The 22647-nt window shown below is 44.0% G+C and overlaps 1 protein-coding gene across 1 annotated transcript; it reads left to right on the top strand.

Moving 5' to 3' along the window:
- Positions 1–20195, top strand: ap4b1 (adaptor related protein complex 4 subunit beta 1). The gene is made up of 9 exons (XM_033042345.1): positions 1–732; positions 6261–6391; positions 8414–8561; positions 9643–10139; positions 14136–14219; positions 14295–14398; positions 15311–15518; positions 16888–17163; positions 18405–20195. Exons 1-9 carry the CDS (start codon positions 395–397, stop codon positions 18851–18853), a joined length of 2235 nt encoding a protein of 744 aa, XP_032898236.1. The 5' UTR covers positions 1–394; the 3' UTR covers positions 18854–20195.
- Positions 20196–22647: the final 2452 nt, after the last annotated feature.

Raw genomic sequence — 22647 nt, 5'->3', positions numbered from 1 at the left:
GGTCCTGCGGGGAGGAGTGTCTACGGGCTGGGCGGCTACTCAACCAGAGGCCGGGTCCCCTCGGAGTGAGGGCCGGGCAAGGCCGCTCGGCGGGCGGGCGGGTCCAGCGAGGAGGAGTGTCGCTGGGGCAAGGCCGCTCCCCTCAGCCCGGCGACCAGAGGCCTACCGGCGGCCACATCCAGCTGGGCGGAGAGTGGGCGGTGTGGGCTGCCCGTCAGCCCAGAGGCCGAGGCCAGGCGGGTCCAGCGGGGGTCAGTGTCGGCGGACAGGGCCGCGCCCCTCACTCAGCCCGGCGGCGAGCAGAGGCGGGCCTGCGGGCTCCCGGGCCGAGCGGCGGTCACTGTGCCCCGCCACCAGAGGCTGAGGACGGGTCGGGCCGGGTCGAGCAGCGACCATGCCCTACTACGGCTCCGAGGACACGGTGAAGGAGCTGCGGCGGGCTCTGGCTAACCCCGGGCTCCAGGCGGACAAGCTGAGGTACAGGAACCTGGTGCTGAGGGTGATCCGCTACATGAGCCAGGGGCTGGACGTCTCCGCTCTCTTCATGGAGATGGTGAAGGCCAGCGCCACCGTGGACGTGGTGCAGAAGAAGCTGGTCTACCTGTACATGTGCACCTACGCTGCCCTGAAGCCCAACCTGGCGCTCCTGGCCATCAACACCCTGCGAAAGGACAACACTGATCCCAACCCCATGGTCAGGGGTCTGGCGCTGAGAAGCATGTGCAGTCTCAGGTTTGTTCATATCTGTTCTGCTGAGTCCTTCTCTCCACAGATGCTTCCTGTCCCATTGAGTTACTCCAGCATTTTGGTGTCTACTGCTTTGGGGGAAGTGGACATGGTGGATTCCTCATGAAATGGGGGCAAGGATTCCCTAAGCACACTGGGGGAGTCTTAAGATTAAAGGAAATGTGCAGAGCAAGTTTTTTACACATAGGGTGTTGAGTGTATGAATGAGCTGCTGGGGGTGGTGGTGACAGTAGATATGATAGTGGCATTTAGAGACTTTTGGATAGGCACATAAACATGGAGGGATAAGGATAATGTGTTGGCCTTGGCACTATGTTCGACATTTTGAAGCTGGCCTTGGCATTATGTTGGACATTTTGAAGTTGTAACTAGGAAAATGGACAAGGGAGAGCCAGTGGATGTTGTGTACCTGGACTAAGAGATTCGCGGGCATAATTAGGGCACATGGTATTGGGGGTAGAGTGCTGACATTGATAGAGAAATGGTTGGCAGACAGGAAACAAAGAGTAGTGATTAACGGGTCCCTTTCAGAATGGCAGGCAGTGACTAGTGGGGTACCGCAAGGCTCGGTGCTGGGACCGCAGCTATTTACAATATACATCAATGATTTGGATGCAGGGATTCAAATTAACATTAGCAAATTTGCAGATGACACAAAGCTGGGTGGCAGTGTGAACTGTGAGGAGGATGCTGTGAGAATGCAGGGTGACTTGGAATGCAGGTTGGGGGAGTGGGCAGATGCATGGCAGATGAAGTTTAATGCAGATAAATGTGAGGTTATCCACTTTGGTAGCAAAAACAGGAAGGCAGATTACTATCTAAATGGTGTCAAGTTGGGAAAAGGGGAAGTACAGTGGGATCTGGGGTCCTTGTACATCAGTCTATGAAAGTAAGCATGCAGGTACAGCAGGCAGTGAAGAAAGCGAATGGCATGTTGGCCTTTATAACAAGAGGAATCAAATATAGGAGCAACAAGGTCCTTCTGCAGTTGTGCAGAGCCATAGTGAGACCACACCTGGAGTATTGTGTGCAGTTTTTGTCCCCTAATTTGAGGAAGGACATTCTTGCTATTGAGGGCGTGCAGCATAGGTTTACAAGGTTAATTCCCGGGATGGCGGGACTGTCATATGCTGCGAGAATGGAGCAACTGGGCTTGTACACTCTGGAGTTTAGAAGGATGAGAGGTGATCTCATTGAAACATACAAGATTGTTAAGGGTTTGGACACGCTAGAGGCAGGAAACATGTTCCCGATGTTGGGGGAGTCCAGAGCCAGGGGCCACAGTTTAAGAATAAGGAGTAAGTCATTTAGAACGGAGACGAGGAAACACTTTTTCTCACTGAGAGTGGTGAGTCTGGAATTCTCTGCCTCAGAGGGCGGTGGAGGCAGGTTCTCTGGATGCTTTCAAGAGAGAGCTAGATAGGGATAACGGAGTCAGGGGATATGGGGAGAAGGCAGGAACGGGGTACTGATTGGGGATGATCAGCCATGGTCACATTGAATGGCGGTGCTGGCTAGAAGGGCCGAATGGCCTACTCCTGCACCTATTGCCTATTGTCTATTGCCATTATGGTCTGTACACTCCTACATTCTATATTCTCATAAGATCATAAATAATAATAGTAGAATTAGGCCATTCGGCCCATCAAGTCTACTCCGCCATTCAATAATGACTGATCTATCTCTCCCTCCTAACCCCATTCTCCTGCTTTCTCCCCATAACCTCTGACATACTAATCAAGAAATAACAACTCGTCCTAATTGCCCATGGAACTAATCTGAAACTAATGTAATTGCCTTCCTTCACCAAGGCAACGCTGGGCAAAGACAATGCCCCTAAACCTCTGAACATCAGTTAAGGATGCATATCTATTTCAGCTATTAAGTCCAATGAGAAGAAACCATAATCAAAATAGATGCGAGAGCTGTTTATGCTTTTGCTTAACATTCAACTGAATTGTCAGATACAAATCTCAGCGCAGTGAAGTAATTACACCTGCGCTGCCCAAAATATCACCTCGTGCTCTGTCAAATCACCTTAATGCAGCACTATTCAATGCTTCGTCATTATGCACGCCTCAATCACTCCGGGTCCCTCTTGTAAATTCTGACCTCCTGCTCCCTGCCATTAACTCCTCAGCCATGCATTCATTTACTTTCATTCGTTCAATCCATGATTGACTTGGATTTTGGAAGGGAATTTGAATCCCCCAATTTATTTCCCATGGCAGGTTTTCCACAGCGGTGAGGTTTATTTCTAATCGTTTACTCTATGTTAACAAAAAAACGTCTACGTTTCCAAAGAATAGCAGTAATTTGATTTTACAATTTGTGTAAGATTGTAAGGAACACTTTCCAATCACCTGTTATATGGTACATGCAACATAAAGAATGACCACTTGAGAGCAGTGTTGGCAGGAGCAAGCACTCTAGCTTTATAGAGGTGTAGTAATAATTGAACATAGTATCACAGGAACAGGCCCTTAGGTTCACAATGTCTGTGCCAAATATAATACCAAATTAAACTAATCTTTTCTGCCTACATGTAACCCCTCCATTCCCTACATTGGCAACTGCCAATCTGAAAGACCTTTTTAGGGCCACAATCATTTCAGTTACCATCACGACCCCGTGTGTGTGAGGAAAAAAATGCCCCACACATCTTTTAGCTTTCCCTCATTGACCTTAAAGCTATACCCTCTAGTATTTGACACGTATCCTGAAGGAAAAAAGTACTGGCATATACCTCTCATAATTTTATAGACTTTTCGTCAGGTCTCCCCTCGGTCTCCAACGCTTCAGGGAAAATAATTCAAGTTTGTCCAAGTTCTCTTTGTAGTTAATAGTGTTTAATCCAGGCAACATTCCAGTGAACCCATTCCTCACCCTATCCAAAGCCTCCAAACACTGCCTGTATTGAAGTGTACCAGAACTTCACCAGAGATGAGCTTTAGCCATTAAATCACTGTGAAAGAGACAGCTACTACAATCCCTGGGTGGAGGTGTGGCTAAAAAGTAGAAATGCTGCAGTTGTTAGTAATGGTTTTTTTTTACTACAAAATATGGCTTTATTCGAGAAATAAATATATCCAATACATGATCCTTACAAGACTCCATCCAACATTCTCGGAGGCTATAGATACATTCAATACTGTTTACACAAATTTATCCCCCACCCTTGCCACTCATGTGGCCCACTGGCATGGTACATTTTCCCTTATTTATGAGGGGTGCCTCCACCACACCCTGCCCCCCCCCCCCCCCCCCCCCCCCCCCCATGTCCAGCTGCGGGAGGACCCTAGACTGGTCCTCCCCCACCAGATGTGGTCCTCCAGACGTCCCTTAGTGTAATTGAGAGAAGTTAGGTGTGGTGGTAACATCTGCTCTGTACCCTGACGTTATTCCACTTTTGGGGCACAAGAGATCTGTGTTTTTTGTGTCATAATTACAGAATGGCAAGCTTACTACCTCCTAAAATACAGATTTCCTTGGATTATCTTTTTACATTGCTTGTTTTCTTTCTGAATTCATTGTATTTGATTAGTTGTTCAGTCAGTCTGATGCCACCACAGCTGCTGGATGACAGGTGTCCTTGGAAATGAATTGTTAGAGGTATTTCTTTGGAGGCTTTCATACGGGGTCAGCATAATGAGTGGTGCCATTTGGTCAGTCACATGAAGCAGAAAAACTGGGTGCAAAGTAGGGAAATGAATGTTACCGTTGGAGACAGCGGTGGAGGGTCAGAGCGGTGAGGGCTTGAATCGGGCACGGGGCTTGTTCTCGCGGAGACCCAGGACCGTTGGAGACAGCGGTGGAGGGTCAGAGCTTACCAAATCCCGTAACGTTCCACACTCCATAGGGAGGGTTTCTGGGGAAGCCGCTGATTGGTGGGAGCAGACTAGAGGAAGCAGCTGATTGGGTGCAACCTCAGGTTAGCATTTCTGCTTTTTGGTTAAGGGTACAGTGATTTAGTAAGGGTACTGTGAGCTAAGGGAGGCTAGGGAAGCGGAAAATCAAAATGTGACAGGAGGATCCAGAATGTGTGAAGATAAAGCTCTAGATGTAAAAGGGGCAAAAACGGAAAGGAAGGGTAGTAAAAATCATCTGAAAGTGCTTTATCTAAATGCGCTGTACACGGTATTAGTGAGACCACATTTGGAATACTGTGTACAGTTCTGGGGTCCATACTTAAGAAAGGATGTACTAGCCCTGGAGGCAGTGCAGCGAAGGTTTACAAGATTAATTCCTGCAATGAGGGGATTGACATATGAGGAAAGGTTAAGTGAGCTGGGACTCTACTCTTTGGAGTTTAGAAGAATGAGAGGCGATCTCATTGAAACGTATAAGATCGTGAGGGGCCTTGATCGGGTGGATGCACCGAGGATGTTCCCAATGATCGGGGAGGCTAGAACTAGGGGACATAGTTGCAGAGTGAGGGGGGGCTCTTTTAAAACTGAGATGAGGAAGAACTTCTTCACCCAGAGGGTGGTTAGTTTGTGGAATTCACTGCCCCAGGGAGCAGTGGAAGCAGAAACGTTAAATTTATTTAAGTCAAAAATAGATGGTTTTTTAGCTGCCAAGGGGATAAGGGGCTACGGGGAGAGGGCAGGGATATGGACCTAGGTATGGTTAGTATAGTAGACCTGAGTGATCTCCTGGACAAGTGTCGATCGCCTGGATTGGGGTCGGAGAGGAATTTCCCGGATTTATTTTCCCGAATTGGACCTGGGTTTTTATCCGGTTTTTTGCCTCCCCCAGGAGATCACGCGGTTCTTGGGGTGGAGAGGGGTGATAGCGGTATAGAGGGGAGGGTAGTGTCTTGTGTTCTGTGTCTTGTGTCTACTGTTTGTGGGTAAGTGTGTCTGTTTAGTGTTCAGCCATGAGTGAATGGCGGTGCGGGCTCGACGGACCTGATGGTCTACTCTCGCACCTACTTTCTATGATTCTATGATTCTATGATTATGGCAGTATCTGACTGACATTTGATGTAAACATGGAAACAGAAAATAGGTGCAGGGGTAGGCCATCCAGCCCTTTGAACCAGTACCGCCATTCAATATGATCACGGCTGATCATCCAAAATCAGTACCCTGTTCCTGCTTTCTCCCCATATCCCTTGATTCCGTTAGCCCTAAGAGCTATATCTAACTCTCTCTTGAATATATCCTATGAATTGACCTCCCTTCTGTGGCAGAGGATTCCACAGATTCACAACTCTCTGGGTGAAAATGTTTTTCCTCATCTCAGTCCTAAATGGCCTACCCCTTATTCTTAAAATGTATGGAATGACGGTGGCATTATGCTTAATTTCATCATGATGGAATGGAAATACAGCTGTTAAGCTGGTAATTTTTGGCAACACCCTGTAAACTGTCAGCTTCATGGACCTTGTTTCACTGTCTGAGAACCTCTGCAACCTGGTATTAAAGTTATTTGCCGTTTCTGCAAATTTGGATAAATATCACATCTCTTCACTGAATCAATGATGCTTAAGTACACTGTGTTTTGTTTAGAATGCCTGGGATAAGCGAATATATTCAGCAGCCAGTGTTGAATGGATTAAGAGATAAAGCATCCTATGTCAGGAGAGCAGCAGTCCTGGGATGTGCTAAAATGCAGACTCTTCAGGGAGACGCAGAAGTTGGTAAATACAATACATATCTTTTTCTTGCTTATTGCCAAAACAGGAAGGCCATTGGGTTCATGCCAGTTTCAAGCATATATAATATTTTTGGTTTGGTAAAAGGCGATTGCATGTGGTGTAATTCTTTTTTCTAACTGATCGCTGACGTTGACCTGTTATATGTACAATTACACGGTTAATCTGGCACGCTCAGGACCCTGTTGGTGAGTATGCTGCACTATTCGATATTATTCCAACTCGTACTCCCAAACACTTTCAATTTACTTTTTCGTGGTGGTATAGGGTGATTTCACGAAAGGTCACTGGATCATAGATCCTCACCCACGTGACTGCAAAATCCAACTGGGGTACAAGCGTCACTTATGTTATTGATGCTGAAAACGCGCACTTTCACACCCGTTAAAAACCGCGAAAACGGCCCGTTTTTGAGCTGTAAATAACTGTGCCAGTCGGGGTGACCGTGAGGCACAGTTATCTTACTTTACAGTCCAGAAGATAGATAAAAACGAAGGTAAATACAAGAGGGAGCTGAAGGAGCAACAACAGCGGAAGTGGTTAGCGGACATTCGCCGTGGAGATATAAATATTGAAAATATCGGGAATTATCGCGTTTGCTCGCTGCATTTCATCAAAAGTAAGGCATTATTGACGTTTTATCTTTATTCATTTATTATATAAAAAGTTGTAAAAGTGAAAAATCCGTCAGTAAAATTGCAAAATCGCCCATGGTTCTCAGGTGGGTTTTAACATGCAAAATGAAAACGCTTCTGAAGCTACATTTACCATTTAAATAATCGTAAACTATCAATGCGTTTTGAAATAAATTTTACTCAGATGCAAGCTAAGGAATGGGATAATTGTCAGCTGTTAATTGGACAAAATCAGGACATTTAATTATTTGCCAAAATATATTTCTCAATGTTTCTTGTTTAAAGCCTGCACAATCATCCAAACTACTTATTTATTTTACTGACGGATTTTTCACTTTTACAACTTTTCATATAACAAATGAATAAAGATAAAACGTCAATAATGCCTTACTTTTGATGAAATGTAGCGAGCAAACGCGATAATTCCCGATATTTTCGATCTTTATATCTCCATGGCGAATGTCCGCTAACCACTTCTGCTGTTGTTGCCCCTTCAGCTCCCTCTTGTATTTACCTTCGTTTTTATCTATCTTCTGGACTGTAAAAGATAACTGTGCCTCACGGTCACCCCGACTGGCACAGTTATTTACAGCTCAAAAACGGGCCGTTTTCGCGGTTTTTAACGGGTGTGAAAGTGCGCGTTTTCAGCATCAATAACATAAGTGACGCTTGTACCCCAGTTGGATTTTGCGGTCACGCGGGTGAGGATCTATGATCCAGTGACCTTTCGTGAAATCACCCTATTACAAACTTTCCAGGGAATCTGCTGAGTTTAGAATAGTGCACTGGGTTCAAGGGAGGACAGAGACCAGGCCCCAGATGAATCAAATACCAAACCATAGGGATTGCTGGACAATTGTAAAGGCAATTATAGACAAATGTTTACTTCATATGGAGCTGTCTTAAATTAGCTTGAATTGCCAATGGCAGCAAGTTTTTGTTTGCTGAGATATTGTGCATATGATGACATTTTCTATAAACTACTCTTATTATCTTGCATTAGTGGTTATAAATATGATCCTGGTTTGTGTCCTGTTTGTTTACAGCCAGTACAGCGTAAGAAAGAACTGCAGATGCTGGTTTAAAACAAACATAGACACAAAATGCTGGAGTAACTCAGCGGGATAGGCAGCATCTCTGGAGAAAGGGAATGGGTGATTTTTTGGATTGCTTCTTCTTCTGAAGGGTCTCGACCTGAAACCTCACCCATTCCTTCTCTCCAGTGAAGCTGCCAGTCCCGCTGAGTTACTCCAGCATTTTGTGTGTAATACAGTAGAGTTTCTTGCTAGCATTAATTACTGGTCCGAGGTAATGACATGGGTTGTGTTGTAATGTGTCTACATCTCTTGTGCCCCCCACGCCCTTCCATCAGATGGGGCAATGGTAAATGAACTATATGCAATGCTGCGTGACCCTGATCCAATTGTTATGGTGAACTGCTTAAGAGCATTGGAAGAGATCTTGAAACGTGAAGGAGGTGTTGTCATCAATAAGCCGATAGCGCATCACCTTTTAAACAGGTTAGTTCTCTGCAGTTGACATTCTTTTAATATGTTTCCTTTCTACAGATATTCAGTAACAGTTTTTTTGCCTCTATCAAAATGGTGGCAATAAAGGGCTTCAGGATTACTTCATGGTAGGTGTCATTTTAAAGGCTACTTCCTAATATGATATTAAACTTTTTTTTCCATTTCTTGTTATATTACATGCTGTCTTGAAGGGCAACATTTTATGTTGTCAGTTAACCTCAAAATTGAATTGGAACCCATATTTGTAATGTCTCAGCCATTATATTGAAACATTGGGATGGAGATATAGAGCAAAGCCTTGCCACTTCCTTCCATATATATTATGAAGAGGGCATAGTTGTCAGAGGACATATGTTTCAAGGTGAAGGGGAAAAGATTTAATAGGAATCTGAGGGCCACCCTTTTTCACACAAAGGGTGGTGGATGTATGGATTTCTACAGATATTCAGCACCAGTTTTTTGCCTCTATCAAAATGGTGGCAATAAAGGGCTTCAGGATTACTTCACCGGTAGGTGTCATTTTAAAGGCTACTTCCTAAGAGCATATTAAACTAAGCTGCCAGAGAAGATAGTTGAAGCTGGGACTATCCCAACATTTAAGAAACATTTAGACAGGTACATGGATAGGACAGGTTTGGAGGGATATGGGCCAAATGCAGGCAGGTGAGACTAGTGTAGCTGGGGCATGTTGGCCGCTGTGGGCAAGTTGGGCCGAAGGGCCTGTTTCTACACTATATCACTCTATGACTCTAAGTGTAGTCATCGGGTGCAAACGGCCAGTTTGACTGTAACCTAGGAAAAGGTATATAGATACCTTTATATCCAGATTGCCATTAAATGATACTTCCTTTAACATTACTATAGCCAAATAGCCTGCCAGTGCTCATTATCTAAGGACATCGAGGGAAATCAATGGGTAATGTCTAGTTTCATTGGGACAGTACTTCAGCATCAAATCATTCTCTCTGACAGTTATGGGAAAGTTTCAGAATTGAGAAATGTGTAGAAATGGGAACATGATAAAATGGAATGAAGCATTTTTATTGAGGCACTCTGCTCCATTTTTATTTAGAATGAAAGACTTGGATCACTGGGGTCAGAGTGAAGTGCTGACGTTCCTAGTTCGCTACAAGCCTCGATCTGAAGATGAAATGTTTGCTATTCTGAATGTACTCGATGGGTTTCTCAAGAGCAGCCAGCCCAACGTTGTCATGGCAACCACCAAACTTTTCCTCCTCTTAGCTGAAAATTTCCCCAATGTACAGACGGATATTTTGGAAAGGATCAAAGGGCCCTTGTTGACCATCTGCACCTCGGAGTGCTATGAACTGTGTTTCCTGGGCCTGTGTCACGCCCGGGAGATTCTCCGCAGCTTTCCCGGGCACTTCTGCGGTCACTACAAGAAGTTCTACTGCACATACTCTGAACCAAATTACATCAAGTATCAGAAGATGGAGATTTTGCGGGATCTGGTAAATGATGAAAATGTTCAGCAAATACTTGAAGAGCTCCAGACCTACTGTACCGATGTTTCCGTAGAACTAGCTCAGATGGCCATCTTAAATATAGGTGAAAGAAGTGAATCTATTTTGCATGTTGACGCCTTTCAATTTAATGCAATTGTACTACAGTTCCAGTTAGAAACCTACTGACTCCTGCAGCTATTTAGACTACACCTTCCCACCGACCTCCTGCAAGGCCTCTCTCGTATTCTCAATTCCTCCATCTCTGCTGCATCTGCGCCCAATATGAAGTGTTCCATACTAGGACATCTGAGATGTCCTCATTCTTTAGGGGATGGGGGTTCCCCTCTTCTATCATAGATGGGGGCCATCACACGGGTCTCCTCCGTATCCTGTAGCTCCGTTTTTGCTCCCCGTCCCCTCGGTTGCAACAGGGACAGAGTCCACCCCTAGTCCTCGCTTTCCACCCGTCAGCCTTCCCATATAGCACATAATCCTCTGACATTTTTGCCACCTCCAACGAGATCCCACCACTAGTCACATCTTCCCATCTCTACCCCTTTCTTCTTTCTGAAGAAACGTTTCCCTTCACTACGCCTTGGTTCACATCTTTCCCACCCAACTACCCCTTCCCCAGGTACTTTCCCCTGCAATTGCAGGAGGTGCAACACCTGTGCTTGTACCTCCTCCCTCGACTCCATCCAGGGATGCCGACAGTCCTTTCTGTTGAGGCAAAGGTTCACTTGCACCTCCTCTGACCTCGTCTACTGTATCCACTGTTCCAGGTGTGGAGTCCTATATATTGGCGAGACCAAGCACAGACTGGCCGATCGTTTTGCTGAACATCCATGCTCAGTCCGCCTTGGCCTACATGGACTCCCAGTTGCCAAACATTTTAACTCCCATTCCCTACTGATCTTTTGTCCTGTGCTTCCTCCATTGTCAGAGTGAGGCCTGCAAATTGGAAGAACAGTACCTCATATTTCGGTTGGCCAGTGGTATAAATATTGATTTCTCAAATTTCAAGTAATCTTTGCATTTCATCCCTCCCCCACCCCAGACCTCTTACTAGTTCTACTGCTCATATCACTTCATTGTTACCTCTTGCACAGCCAACAATGAACCATTGTGGGCTCCACATTTCCTGAGTCATCGTTGCGAGGTCTGATTTGTTTTGTACTCTAGGTGTACCCTCTCCCGACTCTCAGCCTGAAGAAGTCTCGACCCGAAATGTCACTTATTCCCTTTCTCTGGAGATGCTGCCTGACCCACTGAGTTACTCCAACATTTTCTATCTATCTTAGATGCAGTAAGAGTTGTGCCTCCCAGTAATTAGCTTGCAAGTGTGTGTAACTGCTCCCAGTGAGTTTCCAAATAGTACATCCCATTATATCTATGCTCTAGTTTTCACCGAGATTTCCTCAATTCCTCAGGGTGGCACAGTGGGTTATATTAGAGTTGTTGCCATTCAACGCCAGAGACCTGGGTTCAATGCTGACTATAGGTGTTGTCTGTACGGTGTTTATATGGTCTCCCTATGACCACATGGATTTTCTCAGGATGCTCTGGTTTCCTCCCTCACTCCAAAGATGTACAGGTTTGTAGGTTAATTGGCTTCAGTTAAATTGTAAATTGTTCCTAATGTGTAGGATAGTATTAGTGTACGGGGTGATCGCTGGTCGGCACAGACTCAATGTGCATGAGGCCATTAGGAATAGGAGTTATCCTATTATTCGGCCCATCAAGTCTACTCTGCCATTCAATCGTGGCTGATCTATCTCTCCCTCCTAACCCCATTCGCCTGCTTTCTCCCCATAACCTTTATCACCTGTACCAATCAAGAATCTATCTCTGCCTTAAAAATATCCACTGACTTGGCCTCCACAGCCTTCTGTGGCAAAGAATTCTGCAGATTCACCACCTTCTCCTCATCTCCTTCCTAAAAAGAACGTCATTTAATTCTGAGGCTATGACCTCTAGCCCTAGACTCTCCCATTCGTGGAAACTTCCTCTCCACATCCACTCTATCCAAGCCTTTCACTATTCTGTATGTTTCTATGAGGTCTCCCCACCCCCCCTCATTCTTCTGAACTCCAGCGAGTACCGGCCCAGTGCCGACAAACGCTTATCATAGGTTAACCTATTCATTCCTGGGATCATTCTTGTAAACCTCCTCTGGACCCTCTCCAGAGCCAGCACATCCTACTTCAAATATGGTGTCCAAAATATTCCAAATATTCTAAAATATTTTGAAGAAGGGTCTTGACCGGAAACGTCACCTATTCCTTCGCTCCATTGATGCTGCCTCACCCGCTGAGTTTCTCCAGCATTTTGGTCTACCCACAATATTCCAAATGCGGCCTTACTAGCGCCTTATAGAGCCTGAACATTACATCCCTGTTTTTTTATACAAGCCCCCTTGAAATAAATGCTAGAAGGGCCTGTTTCCACACCGTATCTCTAAAGTCTAAATTGCCGGAGAAGTCTTACTCACTAACCAAAGATTGCTGTCAATTTTTGTGACGTCTCCTGCCAATTGTTTTTGTTTTTACTACTGAATTCCCACTGGTGGTGCTGTTGAGTCAAGTCAAGAGAGTTTATTGTCATGTGTCCCAGATAGGACAATGTAATTCTTGCATTGCTGCAGCACAACAGGATATTGTAGTCATAAATACAGATCAGATCAGTGTGTCCATATACCATAGAATATATATATATACACATCAATAAACAGATATAGTGCAATAGGCTGTTATAGTTCAGAATTTGTTTGAAGTTGTGTTTATTAGTCTGATGGCTGTGGGGAAGTAGCTGTTCCTGAGCTATCTGTATTGTGTCAATCAGTAAATTTGATATATTATGAAGTTTAATTAATCTCAAGTTGTACTAAATATACAAGCATTTATTTTTTGATGTGCGGGAGGGGTGGTAAAATAAAATGAGTCTATTCTGCATTAGGCTGCATCTGGAGAGAGAGAAGCACTTGATGCTTCAAGTTATTAACATTTCATCAAAATCTTCTTGATACTTTCTGCTTTTACTTCCTCTGGCACCTGCTTTTGTTTTGCCTTCTCCTCCGTCCAAAGACGGTCCCTGTATCTGGGAGTTCATTCTATTTGTTAAGAAACATTATAAAATGTTTCTTGACAATAATTCACTAATTATCTTGTCAGTTTAATCTTTGTCGTATTCCAAAGTGAAATAAAATCAATTATTTTTCTATGTTGAAGGACGCAAAGTGCTGGAGTAACTCAGCGTATCATGCAGCATCTCTGGATAACATGGATAGGCATTCTATTTTTTAATATGCTTTCAATTATCTTATAAACATAATTAGTTTGACACTCCCGTCTCATTTTAGGTCATGTGAGCCAGTCCTCTCTAGTCTTTCCTCAACCCTGAAGATAGGCACAAAAAGCTGGAGTAACTCAGCAGTATCTGCAGTTCTTTCCTACACCTTTCCTCAACCCTACCAGTACTGCTGCTTGGGTCCCATCTGCCTTAAATAGATGATGCTCCTTAATTTTAGGCAGTGATAGATGTTCTCACCCAAAATGCCACCTGTCCATTTTCTTCCACGGGTGCTGTCTGACTTACCATCAGTTTGTTTTTTAACTTTTAAACATTAGTCTATTGTTTTAAATTCCAGCAAGAGGAAGCATCTTCATTGCAACCGCCCTGTGAGGAAACCCTTGAGATCTTATATGTTTCAATTGTGTCACCACCTCCTATTCTACATTCCTGTGGATACAAAGCATCCTGTTGAACCTTTTGTTGTAAAGCAGCCCTCCCTCCCCATGCTGGTTGAGATGGATGTAGACCGGGTTTGGTAACCTTGATGATGTTCCTATTTGAGATTGGGTAACTGCGGAGTCTACGGTTGAAAGCTTACAACTTCTATGTAGGTACATTTCAGCTGTTCACTCATGTAACTAGTTGAGGCATTGACGGGCTGCAGATATATTTCTGCTTTTAATCTGCTGATTGAAGAAAATAGAGGCATCTTATCAGTTTTTTTTGGTTAAGGTACTTCTAATTGAAAGTGTGGGTTGAGATATAAACTGTTATGTTACTTTCTCTTTAATTATGTTGTAATTCCTAGGACGAATTGCACGGATGTACAGTGAAAAGTGTGTGGTTATTTTGAAGGGGCTGCTGGGCTTGAAGCAGGGGCACGTCACCTCAGGTACGGCACACTTCCAGCTTTCAGCATTTGCTCAGCCCCTAAGACCATTGTACTAAACCGCTTCTATGTCTTCAGCTGTGATTCAGACATTTTGCGACCTCGTATGGCTATGTCCCCAGTGCACAGAGACTGTATGTGAGGCACTGCCAGGCTGCGAGGAATACATCAAAGACAACGAGGTAGGTTCATGGGGGTGCAGCAGGTGTTTTTAATCAGATGTCTTGCATGGGAATTTACCTTGCGTTATGATATTAAGTCATGTAGACGTGAAATGAATGAATTAATACTTTATTGTCACATGTGACAAGTCGCAGTGAAATTTTTTGCTTGTAGGTATGCAAATAGTCGCTACATAAAGGGCGCTGACACCGTTACAAAGTATACACAGAATCGGCACCAGGCCTCCCTTTGTTCTCCCCCCTCTCCCACCCAGGCGAGTGTTCCACCACTGGTTTGAATCAACCAGATTCAAACTCGGGAAAGACACAAAATGTTGGACGGGTCAGGCAGTATCCCTCGTGAACATGGGTAGGTGATGTTTGGCTTGGAATCCCTCAGACTGACAGGGGTGGGAGGAAAGATGGGTAGAAGAGCAGAGGGGAGTTGAGAATCCAATGTTCATACCATTGTAATGTAAGCTGTCCAAGCGGAATGTGAGGTGCTGTTCCTCCAGTTTGTGAGTGGCCTCACTCTGGCAATGGAGGCCCAGAACAGAAAGGTCAGTATGGGAAGGGAAGTTAAAATGGTTCACAACCAGATAATTGTACGTTGTCCTTGGACCAGCAAATGGAGGATGAAAGTGGCGGTTTTTGGGAAAATTGTTGAGCCGTCGTTCTCTTTATGTTCACAGTCCATTATTGGAATCGGTAACGTTGAGATGGAACTCATCTATAATATCCACTTGGTTAAATGGTCGGACAACTCGTTGCATAGACTTAAAAAACATCTAGTATGTTTCAAGTTACTGTGACATCACCCAGCTTGTGAAGATGGGCTGGATTTTAAATTTGACATTAAACTAATTAACTTGCCTTCTTTCATTCTTTGTTATTTCCTCCCTTCTCCACCCCCCCCCCCATAAATACTACCAGGGGAAGCAGGCTTTAATCTGGCTCCTCGGTGTGCATGGCATGCAAGTCCCCAATGCTCCCTACGTATTGGAGGAGTTTGTTGACAACGTGAAAATGGAAACGTCTGCCACAGTGAAGCTGGAGCTGCTGACTGCGATGGTGCGGCTGTTTGTCACACGTCCAGCTGAATGTCAAGACACCTTGGGCAGACTGCTCCATTATGCTATTGGTATGGATCACGCGTGAAAGATCATTTCGAGTCGTAGAGTGTGGAAACAGGCCCTTTGGCCCAACTTGCCCCAGGTTCACTAGTCCTACCTGCCTGCGTTTGGTCCGTATCCCTCCAAACTTATCCTATCCGTGTATTTGAATCATGGTTTGCTTTGGACTTTGAGCAGCAGGCGGGGTGACAGTTTTCTGTCACTTGCACACTCTGATCTTGGGGATACAAGGTATTAGTAATTGTTCTTAGCCTTGTGTGGGGGGTGAGGACAGCCAGATTAAAAGACTGAGAGAAATACAAGGTTTCCAGGTCAGTTTATTGTCACATGTACCAATTAAGGTACAGTGAAATATGAGTTACCATACAGCCATACTAAGTGAAAAGCAACAAGACACAACCACATAAAAGTTAACATAAACATCCATCACAATGGATTCCACATTCCTCACTGTGATGGAAGGCAATAAAGTTCAATCTTCTTCCTCTTTGTTCAAACCATTCGCAGTCGGGGCGATCAAAGATTCCGGAGCCGACGATAGAAGCTCCCGTCGGGGTGATCGTAACTCCGATGTCGGGGTAGTTGAAACTCTCTCTATGGCATGGAGCTCCCGAGTCGGCCACTTCTTACCAGAGTCCGCGGGCTTCACGATGTTATAGTCCACTGTCTTCGGAGCTTCGATCCCCGGCAAAGGGATCACAAGCTCCGCGATGTTAAAGTCCCGCAGACTCCAGCGGCTTGGAGCGACTGTCGGTCTCCAGGAAAGGCGCCAACTCCACGATATTAGGCCGCAGATGGAGATACGATACGGAAAAAAATCGCATCTCCGTCAAGATAAGAGATTGAAAACAAGTTTACCCCAACCCCCCCCCTCCACCCCACACAAAACAAATCAAGGGACACCACTAAAACATACTTTTAACACATACTAAAATTAACAAAATTAAGAAAGGACAGACAGACTGTTGACGAGGCAACCACTGCTGTGTTTCTGTGTGCAATCTTGTGTGCATACAGGGTTTTCAAGAGTGGAGATTGTTTAAGCTCCATCATTTGATGGTGTTTGTGCTCAGAAAGCCTTGTGTTTCAGAATCGGTTCACAATGGGGGACGTGCTCAATGTAAGATTGGATTTAGCTGGTAGATGAGTGGCATCTCCGCTCAGAGGAAACTCTGAGCCATCATAGTCGATCCAAACATATCAGATTTATACATGTGCATGTTGGGTCTGCATTCCTCGTCTCATGTTTTACCCAGGCTACTGATCAAATCTGAGATCTAAGGGGCTTTAATCCAAAAAGTTGCATGAATATACATGACGTAAGATTAATCAGATCACTGCTATTCTAACTGCAGATACTTGTTGAATTATTGGCAGAGGAAGAGTTGGATATGGTTGTGCGTGATCGTGGATTGTTATACTATCGATTACTTCAGCAAGGAGTTGAACAGGTCAAGCAGATCGTGTGTGGGCCAAGATCGGATCCATCCTTGGGTGTCATCAGTGGCCAGGCCAATGAGGCGGTGAATGCCTGGGCAAAAGACTTCAACACACTGATACCAGTCTATGGTCAGGAACATTGGAATCGCATGATGGCACAGAAGGAAAGCTCCTTTGGAAATCTACAGTTGCTAGCAATAAACTCTGAGATGGGTAAGAACTCAATGCAATCTTGTTTGCAGGTCCAGAAATATTGCTGCTTGACAATCCTTACTATAACATGAATCTTATGTTAGTGTGTTTGCTCTTCCATCTTGTTTTGGTGTCGGACAATGCTAATGATGGCAGCACTTTTGCCGATTGTGAATCTGCTCCCTGCACCTGTCCTGGCTTTCTTCCTGGATTCTTCTTTGTCTCTCAGGGAATGCTTGTTTTTAGTCATCCTGTGCAACCTGTTCCAAGCTCTCTCCAGTTTAAAGATATTTTTCATTTAGTAAATTTTCCACCAGTAAATATCAACTTTCCTACATTACTATCAGCAAAAGGAAGCAATGTGAATTTTACTCAAAATCTTCTCTCACGATGTGGAAAATTACATTGGCAGTGCTATAACTGTTGCAATAAATAAATCAGTATGTGGATTCTCTGCAGACAAGTATCTAATTACTGCTTGTATGATTATCCTGACCCCATTATTGTCAGTTTGAGCAATCTTCAGACCAAGATCTGCAATGACATTGCTCTGATGTGCACAAGGTACTTCCTGGAGAAGCCCTTTGAAGCTGCTTTATTTGTGACAATGGTAACATATGATATTCAGGAATAGTTTTAATTTTTATAATTGGCTTCTGTGTGGGTTTAACGTGACCTTGATCTGGCATTTGTGACTAAATTATTTAATTTGGAGAAGATTAACTTGAGGTGTATGTTAACTATGTAACTTTAATGTATTTTGCTACAGTTTTGTATAGAATTTTAAATGGTAAGAGAAAGTGTCATGCGTTACTGCTTGAAATGTTCTTGCCTCAAATGTCTAAAGGGGAGGGTGGTCCAGTGGACTCGGGTTTGATAGCCTGCGCTGTGAGTGTTGATTTCAATTCAGACAACACCCCAGCTTCTATAAATTGTCCTTGAATAGGGAACAGAATTTGTTTATCATTATCCAGTGGCACTTGTTGGAAAGGCTCGTGTATGGATGGCATGACACTTGGCTATAGTGCCCCTATAGTTGTATCTTCAGCTAATAATTGTGATGCAGATTCATACATGATGAATCTTTCTGAGGTACAAAAGTCTCCTCCAAATTGTTGACATTTTGGCAAATCCTCCTTTCAGGGACAAGTGTTCTCTTCAGGAAACGGAAATAAGTGCATTACCTATCCAGTAATATGCTTACATAATTTAGAGTTATTCTATGACGTTAACTTAGTAACTCTGTTTATTTTTCTGTAAAGACTCAACCCCAGAACATGGGGAGGATTCTGGATCAGTCCGTTTGGAAAGCAGTGCCCAGCTTTCACCAGAGCAGTTTGAGGAGTACTGGACGTGCCTGGAAGATGCCAAAGTAGTGACTGTGGACTGGCACAAGAACCCCTGCCCTGAGGCCATCCAGGCTGCCTTTCAGACTGTTCACATTCAGTCTATTGCCATCAGCCGAGCAGGAGCACATCCTTGGAAAGCCTACCTGTTTGCCAGAAATGAGACTGGGTCACTGTTTCTAACAGAATTGTTCATTGACACTGGCAGGAAGAGTTTGCAGATTACTGTTAAACAAAAGAATACCAGCGAAGAGCTGCTCAACAGTTTCACCACAGTTGTTGGGTCTGTGATACAAACCTTGGGCGAGACCGAAGATCTTGAAAATGCTTTGTTAGCCACTCAAGAGCAACACTGTCCTCACTAAGATGCAAGAGTTTTATTTGTTAACCATTACTGTCATGAGCCATATTAATGGAAGAAAATAGATGGTGTGTTAATCAACAGATATAACTGGCTATAGGGTCTGGATCCTTCTTCAGACTGATCTCAGATTAATCAGTTTGAAGATGGGTCTTGACCCGAAACATCACCCATTCCTTCTCTCCAGAGATACTGCCTGTCCCGCTGAGTTACTCCAGCATTTTGTGTCTATCTTTGGTTTAAACCAGCATCTGCAGTTCCTTCCTACACATCCCGTTTGAGTAGGCTGTTCTGTCTAATGTTTTATTCAAAATATGGAATTTGGTACAATTTACATTTCCTTGTTCCTGCACCCGACATCTCAAATCCCTCTCTTTTCACCTTAACCTTATGCTTTTTAGTGTTAGAATCCTCTACCCTTGGTAAAAGATTGAGTGTTCACATTATCCATGTCCCTCATGATCTGTAAAGTCACCCCTCAGTCTCCTGCGCTCCAAAGGATAAAAGATCCAACCTCTCCCTATAACTCAAGCCCAAATAATATCCTGGTGAATCTCTCCTGCAATCTTTCCAACTTATTCGAACAGCTTCCTGAGATTCATTTATCTCATTGTGGCACTGTTATGTGGGCAGTTGTGAAGCAAAAAAAAAAAAAAGTGAAGTCCTTCACCCAAAGTTTGTAAATGGATTTTGTTAAAAATATTTGCGATTTTTCAGATGCTTCCACTTACACGGAAGAACATTACTTTTGTTTGACAGAAGTGCATTTCAGTTGAGAGTGAATACTTGCCTATTAACAGTGACTGCCTGCGATGTCTCATTCATTAAGTCTATTGTGAAATTTGGGTGCTCTGCTCTTTTAATTGTAGCAGCAGGAAGGAGCAGGTCAGAGGAAGAGCTTATTTAAATAACCACCATGTACCCTTGATTTAATTTTCTAACTTATTTATGTCATACCTTTTGCTAATTGAGAACAAACATGAAACAGTGACCCGATTCAAGTTCCAAATCGGGCCAAGTTTGCAGTTACTAATGGCAATCTGCATTAAGATGGCACATTCAAGCTTGAAATTCAGCAATATCTGTTGAGATCACACTACCGCTGAAAATGTGTAGCCAGTCTGTTAACGTGGTATAATAGGAGGGTTTTGTTCTTTGAGAATCGTGCAGTATGGAATATACTTATCATTTTGAGGGCATGTTAAAATAAATAACTCCTCAAATGAGAGTTGAATCTGGTAACGGTGATCTCCATTTCACTCATTAATGGTAGATTGCTGGCTATTTCTCAGTTTGCATTCTGTGTAAATCTTGTACAAATAATTAAAGTTGCTTTTTGCTTCCTACTGTGCTGTGAGAATTCTTTTAATGTACCAGCTAGCTTGATGATAACCACACGGCCCCAGGTATCACATTGAACTTGTGTCTGATAACAGAAGGTGGCGGAAAACAGGATGTTCTTGTGACAGAGATTGTATCTTTTTGCGAGGCTTGCTTTAAGATCAGCGCTAATCACTGTTCCTCCACTGACCACAAATTGAGTTTATGGGCTTGATCATCTTATAGATCATCTTCTGGTCAGGACCTCCTCCACTGTCAGAGTGTGGCCCAATGCAAATTAGAGGAACAACGCCTCATATTTCACTTGGGCAGCTCACAACCCAGCGGTGTGAACATTGACTTCCAGCAACCCTTGTTTTTCCCCTCTCCAACCCTTCCCCATCCTAGTTCTCCAACCAGTCTGTCTGTCCTGATTAAATTTTACATTGTATGCCTCGTTGTCACCTTCCCCAAGCTAACGATGCTCTATTCTACATTTTCCTTGATCATTGTCCTCTTCGATCTCTCATTTTCATACCTTACCCTTCCATATCTCCTGTTTTCCTATCTCCTGACTCGGTCTGAAGAAGGGGCTCGACACGAAACTTCACCCATTGAGTTACTCCAGCATTTTGTGTCTATCCACAATCATCTTATAACTGGCCTGTGCCCTGCAGTCACCATTATGTTGTGCTGGTGACAGATACAAAATCATCTAGAGACTTTGCCACTCGTCAAGGTGGAGCAGGCCATGAGTGGTGGGAAGGCTGCAGGCAGCGCAAACAGTTCTTGCCAAAAGCTCTGCATTATGCAAATCAGAGACTTTTACAAACAGTTCTTAAAATTAAAAAAATAGGAACATTAAGATAACCAACGTGCAGATTAATAAACAATTTTACAATTGCCATAGTAATTATTGACCATTTGAATTGATAAGAAAGGCTTACCTTTTCACTATAAACACGGGTGATGACTCCATTCAAATGAATGAGCTGCGGCAACCTAGAGATGTAAAGATAATGTATGAATCAATTTTGAACACCCCTTCCTCGCCCCAGATGCTGTGATAACCTCGACAGGGTGGGAGTGCAGTTGTATTGATAACTGTACTTTAGATAGACAAAAAAAAATGCTGGAATAACTCAGCAGGACAGTCAGCATCTCTGGCAAGAAGGAATGGGTGACGTGAATGCTCCCAGTCTGAAGAAGGGTCTTGACCTGAAACGTCACCCATTTCTTCTCTCCAGAGATGCCTGTCCTGCTGAGCATTTTGTGTCTACAGTGTAAACCAGCATCTGCAGTTCCCTCCTGCCTATCCTGTACTTTCATGTGGCGTTGTTCAGGGATGGACATCTGCTATATCCTGAAGCACTCTGCAGCTAGTCAGCATTTCTTTATGGATTGCTGCCTATTGCCACCACACACAAGCCCAAAGTGTTTGCCTTTGCTTCAAAGAACTTAGCTAGTATTCAATTTCTTCATGCAAGTAGCTAAACACAATATCCAGATACAGGTTGAACCCTTTTTTTGCTCTGGCAACTGATGGTCCGCCCACCCCTATAATGTGGACAAGATTATGAGAGCTCAGTTGAAACTCCCTGAGCAGCTGCAGATGGCCCTGCGAGTGGTGAGCGCTCTCTCCAGCCGTGTCCCTCTGTTGTGAAATTATTAACTATACTCTCAATCTTCTCTCCTAACTGTTTTCCAAATGCCATACAGTAAACCCTAATTTTAATGATCCCCTTATAACAGATGTCGGATATAGCGGACCGACCTGCTGACTCATCCCCGGCTTCTACCATCGCCCCGGCTGTTTAGAGCCCCGGCTTCTGACCCCACTCCCAACTCGCAAGGTGCACATCGAGCCCTTCTTCACCCACCAAAAGGACACAAAGCGCTGGAGTAACTCAGCGGATCAGGATCTCTGGAGAACACGGATAGGTGACATCGGGACCTTTCCTGAAGGGTCTCGACCCGAAACATCACCCATTCCTTCTCTCCAGAGATGCTGCCTGTTCTGCTGAGCTACTCCAGCTTTTTTTTAATGTCTATCTTTGGTTTAAACCAGCATCTGCAGTTCCTTCCTTCACATTCCTACCATTGACTCCATCTATACTTCATGCTGCCTTGGAAAAATCAGCCAACCTAAATTCCATTCAAGAATTTCAAGACCATTCAGAACCTTCCACTGGACATAGCTTGATGAGTGGTCAAAGATCTGTGAAGAGGAATCGAAGGTAAGAAAATGTAATATTTTGTTTTGGCAGCAAAAAAATGAAAGGGAACATCTTATCGAAACGATCTGTGATTCTGAGGGATCTGGTTTCCTAGTGTGTGATTTGCAAAAGACTAGCACGCTGGTACAACAAGTAATTTGGAAACTTGCCAGTGTTATTGTTTACTGCAAGGGGAATTGAATCCAGAAGTGTGGAGATGGAGTACCGTGTGGAATTTTGGTCTGCTCTAATGGAGATTGTG

The sequence above is a fragment of the Amblyraja radiata genome, chromosome 24 (genome assembly GCF_010909765.2).
Source record: "Amblyraja radiata isolate CabotCenter1 chromosome 24, sAmbRad1.1.pri, whole genome shotgun sequence".
Classification (NCBI taxonomy): domain Eukaryota; kingdom Metazoa; phylum Chordata; class Chondrichthyes; order Rajiformes; family Rajidae; genus Amblyraja; species Amblyraja radiata.
The sequence above is the reverse complement of the archived record's forward strand: the minus strand, read 5'-3'. Positions and strand labels throughout refer to the sequence as shown.